Here is a 15,373-nt window from a genome sequence, read left to right as displayed (position 1 = left end):
AACTTCCGTCAGTACAGCGGCGACGCGGTATATTAGAAGGAGAACACCCCTCGTCAGAACCAGCAGTGTCTTCGTATCTTCGACCTCTCGGAATACCGCCAGCTCCTCAGCGACACCGCCGTGCAGATCTACCAAGGTACGTCATTAACCCCTGGAGTTCCAGAGGTCTACTGCTAAACAACTTCCGTAAGAACAGCGGCGACGCGGTATACCAGAAGGAGAACACCCCTCGTCAGAACCAGCAGTGTCTTCGTATCTTCGACCTGTCGGAATACCGCCAGCTCCTCAGCGATACCGCCGTGCAGATCTACCAAGGTACGTCATCACTAACACATGGAGTTCCAGAGGTCTACTGCTGAACAACCTCGCGGTATATCAGAAGGAGAACACCCCTCGTCAGAACCAGCAGTGTCTCCGTATCTTCGACCTCTCGGAATACCGCCAGCTCCTTAGCGATACCGCCGTGCAGATCTACCAAGGTACGTCATCACTAACACATGGAGTTCCAGAGGTCTACTGCTGAACAACCTCGCGGTATATCAGAAGGAGAACACCCCTCGTCAGAACCAGCAGTGTCTCCGTATCTTCGACCTCTCGGAATACCGCCAGCTCCTTAGCGATACCGCCGTGCAGATCTACCAAGGTACGTCATCACTAACACATGGAGTTCCAGAGGTCTACTGCTGAACAACCTCGCGGTATATCAGAAGGAGAACACCCCTCGTCAGAACCAGCAGTGTCTCCGTATCTTCGACCTCTCGGAATACCGCCAGCTCCTTAGCGATACCGCTGTGCAGATTCACCAAGGTACACTGGTACACCACCAGCATTCCTTTTCATAATCCTTTCCAGGTTACATTCTAAAAATGTACATTCGCCATCAGATATATCGGAGCAGCCAAGACGCTCACAAATATCTGAACACGCCTCTACATATTGCCAAGGCGTTAGAGTGCGTGTTCAGATATTTTTGAGCACCTCGGCCGCTCCGATATATTTGATGGCGACTGTACGAGGTCCATTTTAGGCAACGTAATTTCAAAAATTGGCTCAGTCAACCTGACAACGAGGATTTTGAAAACACTTGATAGAAATAGTTTTATTTTAGACACTTACACCACCACCATCCCACTAACCCGGGGTTAACCGGTTTAACCTGGAGTTACCATGGTTACCGGTTCCATTTGACACTGGGTTAACAGTTTAACCGCTTAACCCCGAGTTAGTGGGATGGTGCTAGTGGCGCTAAGTATATTTTATCTTTATTACTTACTTAAAAACTGATACCTATATTTACTCAGTACCACGTTACGTACTTTTGCGATCCTTAGAACGGCTCGGCCACGACATTGAGCGACTTGCGACGGCAGCAGCGATAACCATAGGTTGGAGCGAGACACAGCGATCGGACCTTTCGTTCCCACCTATGGTTGTCGCTGCCGCCGTCGCCAGTCGCTCAATGTCGTGGCCGAGCCATAAGAGTGAACAGTGTCCTTTCCTTAACCTTTTCGACGCCGTGTCAAACACAAAAGCTGTCACGCTGACGCCACGTCACCGAAGTGTCATAACTGAAATTGAACTTTATGCATATGCACGTAGGTCTATGTTGCTCTGTGGTCTGTGACCGATTAATCGGTCTTTGGCGTTGAACCTACGGTGCGGATATACCGGTCATTGACGTCCAAAAGGTTAATATTTAATAATTATGTTGTCAGGTGTCATCATACTCTTGGAGAGGCAGATAGAGCGGCTGATCGTGGGCGCCATATTGGAATACGAGGAAATCAGGTTCTTACTAAACTTTTATTTTATTGTATAGTAGTTTTATTATAGTAGTAGTAAAACACTTTATTGTACAAAAATCAGAACAAAACAGGAAATAGTTATTTACGATACAAGTGCGGAAAAGAGGAAATTCGAAACGAGTGGCGATAAATTAAAACACGACCGAAGGGAGTGTTTTAAATCGACACGAGTATTTAATTCAGGTGATTGCATCCATATTTATTATTTATTAATACTTTCTATTAATTTACATTATTATTGCCATTGTAGCATGTTTTTTTTCCATTTAAAGTTACATTTTAATTTATATTAAACATGCGTATATTTTTTTAGAACATAATATATTTAGTAGCATTTATGTTGGATTACTATGTTTTTGCATGCCTATTCAAATATACCAGTACACACGACAACACCACTGATGAAAACGTGCCAGCACCGTACGTATCTGTATTTAGAAATATGTTAATTTAAGTTCAATATGTGTAGTATATAACGATAGACATTTACATAAATAGTTATAGTTACCATAAAACGTGTATGGTTAGGAAATGGCATAGGTAAAGTTTAAAATTCTGGACTTTACGTTAGAAATAATAACCTATTAGACAATTCGCCAGTAACTGGCCATCGGCCAATAACTGGCCACCCTAAACTAATAATGAATTCTATTCACCTATAAACAGAATTCATTTTAGTATAAGGTTTCAATAATTGGCCAGCCTTCAATAACTAGCCGCCTTATACTAAAATGAATTCTATTTATAGGTGAATAGAATTCATTTTTAGTTTAGGGTGGCCAGTTACTAACAGGTGGCCAGTTACTGGCGAATTGCCCTACCTTGTTTTTGTTTTTTTTTTCCCGACTAGACCCATTACAAGTATTGAGTGCTAACGAAGTTTATACCTTCTACTCTTCATATTCTCTGTTTCGTGCCAAATATGTAGCCGATTTAAGATACGCACGCCAAATCATCATCATCATTGGCCTTAAAGTCTATTACAGACTATTGAAACAGTGTCAGGTAGGGCGACAATGTTTTTCGTGGTTGTGTAAGCCTATACGGGAGCGGAAAACACGACCATAGGCCTGGCAAGTGTAATGTACCCGAGGCGAAAAGGTGTTGCTGTGGCACTTGGCTGATGCCAAATAAATGTGCCATTTTCAACCAAAAGGGTCCTTATTGTCGGTGGTCAATGTGGTACCATTTGGTGCTCTTTCCGGGATTAAATTCGAATACTTATTAGTATAGGGTTAAATCGATTTGTGTAACACTGTCCCCAAAATTGTTATTTCCTGAACAGTTATTTGACGACTGGTCTGGCCTAGTGGGTAGTGACCCTGCCCGTGAAGCCGCGGTCCTGGGTTCGAATCCCGGTAAGGGCATTTATTTGTGTGATGAGCACAAATATGTGTTCCTGACTCTTGGGTGTTTTCTATGCATAGACTAGGAATCCTCTAGATGGAGTTTAGAGCAATTATTTCATGAAACCGATGCTGCCAAAAATACTGGGGTGCGGGGGACGAGGTGAGCGAGTCCCGTGCCGTGATTGGTCCGTTCAAAGACACGGACGTCACACAAAGACACTTTGACGCGAAAATTGAGTAAAACTACCGTATATTTGTGGCAGAGGGGGTAGCGCTACTATGCTCAGTCTGGAGGATGTCTTGTCTATGTTTCTATGTATTTAATGTTTATATTATAACCTCTAGCCGCCCAGAGACCTATAAAAAGGTCTCCTGTTCCATTCTAATCTGAACTTTGTGTTGACAAAATAAAATTTCATTTTGCTTGGCAAATTTTGGTTGTCCGAGTACCCACAACATAAGCCTTTTGAGTTTACCGTGGAACTTAGTCAATCTGAGTAAGAATGTCCTATTCGCTAGGTGCACGACTGGTGCTGCCCTCATTTTGGCAGACTTTCTACGTTAAATCTTATGGAGTAAAATTAGTTCAAGCGGCTGCCGCTAGTACTAATGTCGGAGGAGAGTACTAATGGCCTGGTCAAGCAAATCATGCCAGTAGAAAAAAGCGGCAAATTTGAAAAATCGCGGGTTGCTAACCCGTTTATTTTATCTGTGGAACTGTTTTGTCTGCATTTCAGCGTTGTTCGATGTATATTGCTGCTTTTTGTTCGTTTCCTAGGGATACCATACCTGTTAGGGTCCTACTGGGACGTAGAAATAAATCGCGGACTGTATTAAAATAGGCTGGTTTATTCCGCCTTAATTACAGCAAGAAATCCCGGCCAAACAATTATAAAATTAAATTCGGTATTCGTCCGTTGCCGGTGAAGTAGGTAAAGCCAAGTGTGTAGACATGGGTAACTCAGGAGTGATAGATAAAAAAGATATATATCTTTCTCGTTTCATGAATCACTCTTCTTGTCTTTACGAATCCGAATGTATCAGTATATCCGTACCTCTCACTCCCTCGGCAACGATTTACTAAAGCGAAAGCGATAAGCGATGTCTCGGTCACGCGACTCGCACGTCGATCGAAGTAACTTGAACGAGCGACAGCGGTCGTTCGGGCGGATTCGGAGTTTCGGACGCGTCATTCGCTTCGCTATTCCGCGGGAACGAGAAGTCTGTCTCTCTCTCATTCATAGGATGACGCAAAGTCAGCAAGTGCCGATACAGTTGTGAGCGGGGCAACTGATACGTACGGATATAAAGATATAAAAGAGTGATACATATCCCAGTGATAAAAAGATATATATCAATCTTTTCCCTCTACTGACACATTTCGCCCATGTCTACAAGTGTGGGCCGCGCGTCGCTCGCGGCTTGCCGCGATGACGTCGCGTGCTGCCCGCCGCCCGCGCGTCTCCTCCCGTGCGTATATCCAGTACTTAACAATACCTTAGTTTGTTTTACATTGCTACTGAATTGCCAATAATATATATCATGGTATAATAATATACTCCGCCTGGTACTCTCTTCCGAGATTCGCGAATGACCTAACTGTCACTTTCCTACGTCATCATGCTGTTTACAGGTTCTCAAACTTTAAAATGTGGGAGAATTTTAACCAACGGTGAAAATTATTTTAACGGCATTAATTTTAAGTTATTCATGTAGAAACATAGTAAAATAAAACAAATCTATACTGCACTTTTCACTCCTACTCTTACAGTTCCGATTAGAGCAGCCAACGATTTTCGTAACAAAACATTAATTACCAAGCTTTCGACGTGAAAAGTTTGGAAAACACTGCGACTGCTGACACTGAGCGAAAAGGAAATAACAATTAACACGCGTTCGACAAGGATGACGGTCAGGGACAAAATGGCGGATTGTCAAATGTGACAGCGCTATCCTGTGTTGCCAGTAGTGTAAACAGAATTCCCGAACGTCTGAAATTTCTTTCGTGAATCGGAAGATATTGCTAACGAATAATTAAAAATGACGTGTTATTGTAAAATTTAAGATAAAATACATATAAATGAAAATTATAAAATTATAAAGAAATATTTTAACTTATTAACCATAGACATAATGTACCCATGTAACATGTTATGTTGAAATAAAGTGGCAATGTTATTGTGACGTAGGCAAGTGACACTCTGGGAAGAGAAGACCATGTTTTATTAGACCATGATATATATTTATTTATATAAATACATTCTAGTGGTTTGTCTGGTCCTGCGCGCGCGCCGCCGTCGCCGCCCGGCGCGGGCCCGGCGCGGCTGAAGCAGGAGCTGGGCGCGGCGCACGACCACCTGCACACTTACCACGTCGACGCCTCGCTGCGCGTCATGATCTTCAAACAGGTACACTTTGCACACAGGCATTCCCTCTCAGAAGAATTAGAAGATCGGTGAGACAGTATTTCACACGGCAAGTAAAGGCCCACGGCCTACAGCTTTATAAGGCGAACCTGGCGCCCACACTCTTCGATTTGACTGCTTTAAAATTTCAGGACTGTTCTGAAGAGATGTGGATGTGATAAAAGATAAAAAAAGATAGTTTATTCAAGTAGGCATATCACAATGCGCTTATGAACGTCAAATAAAGCTAACCGGCTCCAACCCTACACCTCTGCCCCGAGAAGATTTAAATCCCCCCTCAATTGGAGGAGGGTATCCCAAGGCAACAAACTCGGCGGGACACATCTTTAAAAAAAAACACACACACAAAACACAAAATAACACAAAATGGCACAAAAATGCCTCAAAAATGCAAAAAAGTTTCGGTAGCCATCGGCATGTCGGGTCCTTGAAATAAGTTTGAGCCCTGTTGTGAATGAAAAACAATAATCATTGCTAACTTATGTTAATTATAGATTGCGCTAATAAAATGCGCAATCTAAGCATTCGCGCTTGGCTCACGACGCAATCGGACTGTCTGGGCGCACCTTTACAAGACCATTGTGTAGGACTTAAAATTTAACCTGTACCTATAACTAACAAACGATTATTTATAATGAAACTGAATTTGTTATTTCTCAGTTGTTCTACTACATCTGCGCGTACAGCCTGAATCAGCTCCTGCTGCGTAAAGACCTGTGCTGCTGGGCCAAGGGTCTGCAGATCCGATACAACATCTCACACCTGGAGAACTGGATCAAGGAGCAGCTCGCTGAATACGGACAGAAGAGCGTAAGTAACTACTACACCTGCACCCGCAGTCTCAACTAAAGACCTGTGCTGCTGGGCCAAGGGTCTGCAGATCCGATACAACATCTCACACCTGGAGAACTGGATCAAGGAGCAGCTCGCTGAATACGGACAGAAGAGCGTAAGTAACTACTACACCTGCACCCGCAGTCTCAACTAAAGACCTGTGCTGCTGGGCCAAGGGTCTGCAGATCCAGTACAACATCTCACACCTGGAGAACTGGATCAAGGAGCAGCTAGCTGAATACGGACAGAAGAGCGTAAGTAACTACTACACCTGCACCCGCAGCCTCGACTAAAGACCTGTGCTGCTGGGCCGAGGGTCTGCAGATCCGATACATCTCGCACCTGGAGAACTGGATCAAGGAGCAGCTCGCTGAATATGGAAGATCGAAAGTTAATCCTCATCAAAAGCATAACTAGCCAGATCGGTGCCATGCACAAAATAAGTAATAGTACTACCGTACAGAAAGGACACTTTCCTACAAAACCGAAGTTTGACAGCGATTCAGGGTCGAATCATGATATCCCTTTCTAACTTGTAGCACTATCCCTTTCGGCTATTTAGGGTTGACAAAATTTAAGTCAGTGGTCGTGCTCGCAAAGGGACGCAAGGGACGTTGTGCCAACCCTAATAATTGCTCGGAGCAATGCTGAGCCGAACGGAGCCGAGTTTTCCTGAAGTCAGGAGTGTCTCCCCACTGGTAGTTTTGTTTCCAACTTTGCTAATTAACTTATTAAGATTAACATATTCAGTTCCGAAAACCTGACTATCGGGTATTTTATGATTTCGTTCCCAGGCCGGACGACCCGATAGTCGGGATCGTGGTACTACAGCTTTATATGACGACATTTTTGTGGCCTGGCGCGGATGTTTTGTTTGGCTGGGTGGCAATGAATGTGTTAACTCATGATTAAAGATTTTGTACGTTTTTGCGAAACAACATAGGTAGCTTATTAATTACCGTCATATTTATCTTATAATGTATTTTATTACCTATAGCTTTATTATTACTTATTAATTTTACAGTGCATTGGCGTTAGCTGTAATGCTGTAAAATTTTATTTCAATAAATATCAGACCAGACGGTCTGGGCTGAAAAAGAGCGCTGCAGTGTCACTCATGCTGAGTTGATGCTGGCAGCATTATGCCCAAACCATTTGTCACAGCGTCACAGCAAATGTTTAGTTATTAAGTTATAATAGTCTGGTTAAGATTTTAGATAATAGGTATACCTAATATTTATAGGTTAAGTAACTTCTTTTTTTTAAATTTAATATTGTAAATGATCTTATTCTTCATCATCATCTTCCTCGCGTTGTCCCGGCATTTTGCCACGGCTCATGGGAGCCTGGGGTCCGCTTGCCAACTAATCCCAGTAATTGGCGTGGGCACTAGTTTTACGAAAGCGACTGCCATCTGACCTTCCAACCCAGAGGGTAAACTAGGCCTTATTGGGATTAGTCCGGTTTCCTCACGATGTTTTCCTTCACCGAAATCTTGTGTCTTCTTTTGTATTATGTACCTATTGTTCTGAAATAAATTATTTGGAATTTGTTATCTTATTTTTTACGTCTATTTATTAAGATTAACTCATGTTTATATGTCCAGGTGGACGAGATCCTGAGCGTGCTGAAGCCGATCACACAAGCGGTGCAGCTGCTGCAAGCTAGAAAGTCGCTGGCTGACGTGCAGAGCACCGTCGACATGTGCTCCAACCTGACCGCCATGCAAGTCTGCAAGGTATGTCATGTTCTTTAAGTGTAACAGTACTACCACGTAAAACATCCCTAACAGGTTATAGTCAGTAGATTCGAAGCTGGCTCCGAACGGCTAATCCTTTTGTCTATTGTTAAGTAAATAAGTTTGTGTCATAATGTAACGTGCATAGAACATATTAAAAAGGTTAAAATGGCTATCGCGCGCAGTTAGTATCGGAACCGGTGTCGCCGCTCGTTCCTCTCCACATTTACTAACACTCGCGCAACGGTAGTAAAAACTTGTGTGCCTGGTGAATGGATACGCCTCCTTTAGACAGATTTGATGTCTGGCTTCTTAATCTGAAGGTTATTGTGGCGCAAAAGGCATGTTTACTTCGTTTTTCGGTCAGCGCGGGCGAGTAGCATGCGAGCGTTTGCTCAAAACCGGCGGCGACACGTACCCTGCTCGCATCGCCATTCTAACTTGTTCTGTGGGCTAATCCTTTGTCTATTGATAAGTAAATAAATAAGTTTGTGTCATAAGGTAACGTGTATCGCATTATTTTATTTGTGGATAAAACATAGTGATCGAAATGTATTTGAAAGTTACACGTATTTTATACTAATAAACTCTGATTCTGATTATATTTTTCCAGATCCTAAATATGTACACGCCCGCCGAAGACTACGAGGTGAAAGTCACACGAGAGTTCATTCACGAGATACAGAAGAAGATGCAGGAGAAGGCGGGGCCTAACGCGGACAAGGAGCCGGTAAATATCTATTACATTTCTCATGCTCTGAAAGAGGGTCATTGTTGTTCTATAAGGTGTGCAGAAAATGATACATTCTGCACTAGAGCATTTTACGTTCCAAGTACGATTTTTTTACCATAAACAATAATACTGAAGAGTAACCCACGTTCTAGTGGACAAAGAGGTGGTGGTGTAGGATTCTATGTGAGGCAAGGAATCACCGCACGCGTTAAGCCACACCCAAATCCCCATGCGTTGGAACAGATGTGGCTAGTGTTACACATTAAGGGTGTTGGTAAGTTCGCAGTCGGCACGGCTTACAGACCTGAATATGTTACAGTGGACCATGCAATAGATGCTCTTAGCGATTCGTTAGATGAATTCTCTTACTGTGACAGTATCTTTCTACTCACTGATTTCAACGTTAATTTAATGTTACCAGACAGACCTAATGTAAAAAAGCTAATGTCCTTCTTAACCCAAAGAAATCTAGATCAAATGGTACATGAACCCACCAGATTATCTACAGATAGCGAGTCCTTAATTGATCTAATTATTACCGACAACCCTAAACTCTGCAGTAAAGTTTATTTACACCATAATGTAAAAATTAGTGACCACGCTATGGTTATCACTGAACTGAAAATCTCCAAGCCAAAGCAAGGTCCGCAATATATTTATAAACGATCCCTGAATAGAATTGATAAGGAGACATTTGAATTGGATCTGAACCAGTTAGCATGGGAAGATATTAAAAAACTTGAAGGAGTAAATGAAAAGGTTAAGTTGTTTAATAATCTGCTCACGTCATTATTTGACAAACATGCTCCCGTGCACAGAGTTTGTATCAATAATGGGTCACATCCATGGATCACGGACACTATCAAAACCATGATGAGACTACGAGATTCGGCCCTGGCTAGAGCTCGGAAATCAAAAAAAGAATCGCACTGGAATTATTACAAAACGCTAAGAAACTACACGACTGGTGCCCTAGAACGAGAAAAGAAAGCATATTTCACGTTCTACGTTAATAAAAATAAACGACATCCCAAGCAAATGTGGCAACATCTTAAAAACTCTGCAAGTCTAGGTGGTAATGACAAGCCTCTGATTCCGGAACACCTGTGTGAGCCGGACGATATCAATGACTTTTTTCTAGAATTGCCGGGGACATCTGAAACTAATATCGATACCCAAAAATCATTTGAAAGGGCGACGGCACTAGACCACGCGTTCGATATTTTTGCATGCACAGAGAAAGATGTTCTCAAAATAATAACGTCCATACATACAAGTGCGTGTGGACATGATGACATCTCTATTGATATGATTAGACTCACACTGGATGTTACTCTCCCAATCATTACACACATAATTAACTCTTCAATACATTCAGGTGTCTTTCCCAATGAATGGAAGCTTGCCAAGGTAAAACCCATTCCAAAGTCTGCGAAAATTGACGACTACAAGGATCTCCGCCCGATCAGTATTCTTCCCATAGTTTCCAAAATAATTGAAAAAGTCGTATGTGAACAGCTCACAAGATACCTAGAGACAAATAACCACTTACCTTCTGAACAATCGGGCTTCCGCGTTAGTCATGGCACGGCGACCGCTTTAGCGAAAGTCACTGACGATATCTGTACAGCTGCAGATGTAGGAATGGGCACAATTCTTGTTCTACTGGATTTTTCCCGTGCATTTGATTGCCTCAACACATCGTTACTTCTTTCCAAAATGTCCTATTACGGTGTCTCTGAACTGGCACTAAAATGGTTCGAATCTTTTCTCACCGGGAGGCAGCAGTTTGTCGAGCTCCAAACTCCTCAGGGAATGTTGGCTAAATCTAAAGTGAAACCTGTTGCCCGGGGCACACCGCAAGGTTCCATTCTAAGCCCACTGCTATTCATCTTATACACAGCGGATCTCGTAAAAAAGCTGAAACACTGCAGAGTCCACCTCTATGCTGATGACACGCAGCTTTATTACGCCTTCTTACCACAGCATACACTACTTGCGCTGGATAGGATTAACGAAGACCTCGACATTATATCGGAGTGGTCTACTAAAAACAATTTGATATTGAACCCTTCTAAATCTCAATTCATGGTAATGGGTAACAAATGGCAGAGAGAGAAGATAATCGCGCAAAACCCACAGTTGTGCTTAGGGAACAAAATCGTATCTAGAGTAGAGAGCGCGAAAAACTTGGGTATGCTATTTGACGGGGAAATGCGATTCATAGAACATATCAACCTTAAGATCCGAAATGCTTTTTATAGAATCAAAACATTGTATCATGTTCGAAAGTACCTATCTGAAGAGATCAGACAAATACTAATGGAATCCTTAGTTCTCTCCCATTTCAACTATTGCGACATCGTATACGGACCAAGGCTTCTTAATAAAACAAAAAAATCTATTCAGCGGGTGCAAAATGCATCTATGCGTTTCTGTCATAACATTCCAAAGCGAGCGCATATTACACCGTACCTAAATGATAAAGGGCTCCTGAACATGGACAATAGGCGGCGATTACATTTAGTCTTCACCATCCGTAAAGTCATCGAGTTCGAAAGGCCAGGTTATCTCTATAATGAACTAAAATGGGTAAAGGATATCCGCACAAGACCTCTTAGAAGTACGAGAGAATACAAGTTAATACCTCCCCGACATAGAACCGCATCGTTTAACTGTTTTAAATTTGCCTCAGCAAAAATCTGGAACGACCTACCTCCGCCACTGCGAGAACCAATGATTCTGGTCAAGTTTAAAAGCCTTGTAAAAAAACACTTACTTGAATTACAAATGCAAACATAAAAAAAACACAAAAAAACAGTGAGATACATATATATATATATATATACATACATACATACATACACACACTCCCAAATCACGTACATCACCAGCTACCTTAATACACACAACCACAGTAACATCAACAGATGACACTCATAAGCAGTTAGAATCACACGACATGCTAACCATTTGACTGTGATATTGTAATATGCATAGTTTTTTAGATTATTGCTATTTCATAATTACTCATAATTTTTACATTACTTTTGTTTCTAATATAAGTAGAATGCGTAACGGCTCAGGAAAGATCAACATGTACTCCGTCAGACCTTCAACAAAAAGGGACCAAACTGAAAACCAGCGCTGGACGCCAGTCTAGCACATGCTGAGCTTTGGTACCCACGGCCAACATGTCTTGCTAAATTTGATTACCTATTAGATTAGACAATAAGTTAATACTTAACCTAGAATAAGTTAGTACATCCTAACCTAGAATTTAGGTATTGTTTGTATTGATATCTTTTTGTACCATCAACCTATCATGTTTTGGCAATAAAGTGATTTCATTTCATTTCATTTTAATAAGTAATGGGTTTAAATGGATTTGTTATACAATTTCCATTCTGATATTTAACTCCCTATTCTAAAAATAACGATACTTTTGCCTAAATTGTTAATTGAAAGTACCATCAAGAAATACTATAAAAATTATACTTTGCCATGTTTAAAAAAATACATGCAATTTACTTTCCTCGTATTCGCAATGAAAAGCAGAGTATTTAACTCGGGTGAAAGGCATCATTTCAGCCTCGGACTATTGGCTTTTATCCTTTGGTTAACAATCTACTATTTTTTCGTTAACGTATGCTCATTAAAACACTTTATTTTCCAGCAAAACCTCCTGATGGACTCGAAGATGATTTTCTCGGTGCAATTTCCTTTCAACCCTTCCTCCATCCGGCTGGAGGACGTGGAACTGCCCGACGTGCTGGGCCTGGACGGGCTACTCACCAAGATATAAACCGGTTAACTGCGTGTGTTACTAGCATAGACTAGGAATCCTCTAGACGGAGTTTAGCAATTATTTCATGAAACCGATGCTGCCAAAAATACGAGGCGAGCGAGTCCCGTGCCGTGATTTGTCCGTTCAAAGACACGGACGTCACACAGACATTTTGACTCGAAAATGGAGTAAAACTACCGTATATTTGTGGCAGAGGGGGTAGCGCTTCTATGCTCAGTCTGGAGGATGTCTTGTCTGTGGTTACTAGCGACCCGCCCCGGCTGAGCACGGGTTATACGGGTGATTCAACTTTTTCTTGTCACTCGTTGCCATGGTTACGTTCTCCTGGGTCACTCTTTAAAACCTGATTATTACACCAAACACGCGTTTTTGGGCCTTTTCTAAAATAAATATCGAAAACCTGATTCTCACAAATGTTTTTGGGTTCTTTCAACTCAGAATCACCAGCATATTCAATTCTGATGATAAAGTAATGTCCCAAAAATTTGTATGAAAATTGTACGTTCCACTACGTCACGCACATACAAGTGAAATTTTTTTTTTCATACTAAAACGTGACGTAATGGAATGGACATTTTGGGACATCTTTTTTTAATGGAAGGGTGGAGAATGCTATCGATCCTGAGTAGAATGAGCCCAAGAAAGTCCAGATTTGGAAAAATCAGGTTTTCAATATTTATTTTAGAAAACGCCCTTTTGCGATACTTATACCTAAACCCTTTCCATTGAGGGTCGTCTACCAAGCGTGACAGAAGAAGGTGGTGTACAATGTCTTCTAACAAACTATGCTACTATTGTCTCTTGGCTGACCGGACAGAATAACAACAAGAAATAGTTGATCCACCCACTAGCGACCCGCCCCGGTTTCGCACGGGTTACACAAAACCTTGACAAATTATACACCTAAACAGTAGTTATTGAGTTTATTGAGACTTTATATAGTTTATCGCGAACAAACATACACACAGACAGACGCGATTTGATTTATTAGGTGTATTGCGAGAAACAATGTCAAATGTGTGCGGTTCTGAAGGGAGTACAGTCGACGTCAAATATGTTTACACTTTTGCACCTTACTCCTTTGTTATTACAAAGGACAAACAGGCTTATTAGGCGAAAAATGAAAACTCATCTTTGACGTCGATATGTTTACATTTTTCCAGATATTATACAAAAATAATTACTTTATGATATACAACTCCAAAATTCATATAACTTATGCTAACTAATGTAAACTTAAATGCAATTAAAACTTAGTTGAATTGTTTACCTAATTTAACGATGATTTATAAGTGATTACGAGTATGTTTATTTGTATAAATGTAGGAGAAGAGTACAACTTCTAGAGGCAGACTTAATGCTTTAAAGTGAGTTCTGTCTGAGAACAGTTTAATATTAATGGTGCCGTTTGAAAGAGTACCGTTTAGGACAAAAAAAATAGTTATTTATTCATATAAAAAATATATGTCCTAATTTATAAACTTAAATTAAATATGAATTAAAGGCAAGATTTTTTCGTAATTCTCTCGCCTGCAAATCAAATGTCGAAAGAATCAATGATGTTTCACATTTTTGCCATAATATAAATGCTATTACAGCTACATTATGTTATAATAATTATTTGATCTAGATATTTTTTTATACAGCAAGATATTAATCGATATCATAAATCCAAACACAGATAATTATCAGTTCCAAATGGTAAATATATACAATAATTCATTTAATTATAAAAACAAATTCCGCCGAAGGCAATACACATCCTTAACAGTTATGACAAACGAAATTATTGAAATCAATAATCATATTAACTTGTGCTTTGAAGGCCACAGCGTTTACAAGAATTCTGAAATATTAACACATTCATTGCCACCCAGCCAAACAAGACATCCGCGCCAGGCCACAAAAAATCGTCATATAAAGCTGTAGTACCACGACCCCGACAATCGGGTCGTCCGGCCTGGGAACGAAATCATAAAATACCCGATAGTCGGGTTTTCGGCACTGAATGTTTTAATGGGTAAAATACACAGGACAAAATAGATTGGATTGAAGATTAAATAAGCTTCATCCGAATATTCCAGCATAATGAGCTTGTCATAAGTAATATCGGTTCCTAGACTATGCAAAGCCATAATTTGAAATTATTTTGGTGCCATTCCGATTTGTACAAAACGTAGAAAAGAAAGTACATGAACTGTTGACTTCACTTGCCATACTGCATTTATAATACTAGACCAATTTTACTGAAATAAAGTTCCATATGTTAGGGTTTGTAGCAAATTATAAAATGCCGAGAAATTTGTTAACCTTTTGGACGCCAATGACCGATATATCCGCACCGTAGGTTCAACGCCAAAGACCGATTAATCGGTCACATATCACAGAGCAACATATACCTACGTGCATATGCATAAAGTTCAATTTCAGTTTTGACACTTCGGTGACGTGGCGTCAGCGTGACAGCTTTTGTGTTTGACACGGCGTCGAAAAGGTTAATTTATAATGTTACTGTCGTTTTGTTGACTTATTACAACTGTTAATGTTAATGTCAATAAATTCACATATTTTTTTTTGTATAATTTTTATTGAAGTTACTCGAGCTACCAAATTTTTTTCTTATTTTTTAAATTATCAAGTGAAGTCATGATTTGGCTTTTGGCTTTGGCTATACCTACTA

General features: G+C 40.7%; 1 protein-coding gene across 1 annotated transcript in view; it reads left to right on the top strand.

The window, feature by feature from the left end:
• The window catches only part of LOC134659169 (unconventional myosin-Va), a 97,515-nt gene extending 84,815 nt beyond the window's left edge, over window positions 1–12,700 (top strand). Inside the window, exons 38-43 of the mRNA XM_063514801.1 lie at window positions 1,716–1,788; window positions 5,421–5,562; window positions 6,241–6,390; window positions 8,021–8,152; window positions 8,766–8,882; window positions 12,562–12,700. Of these exons, the coding sequence (XP_063370871.1) occupies window positions 1,716–1,788; window positions 5,421–5,562; window positions 6,241–6,390; window positions 8,021–8,152; window positions 8,766–8,882; window positions 12,562–12,690 (743 nt within the window). The 3' untranslated portion in view covers window positions 12,691–12,700. The remainder of the gene's footprint in view (window positions 1–1,715; window positions 1,789–5,420; window positions 5,563–6,240; window positions 6,391–8,020; window positions 8,153–8,765; window positions 8,883–12,561) is intronic.
• Window positions 12,701–15,373: the final 2,673 nt, after the last annotated feature.

Source organism: Cydia amplana, chromosome 24 (genome assembly GCF_948474715.1).
Source record: "Cydia amplana chromosome 24, ilCydAmpl1.1, whole genome shotgun sequence".
Lineage (NCBI taxonomy): Eukaryota > Metazoa > Arthropoda > Insecta > Lepidoptera > Tortricidae > Cydia > Cydia amplana.
This window is presented reverse-complemented; position numbering and strand designations above follow the sequence as displayed.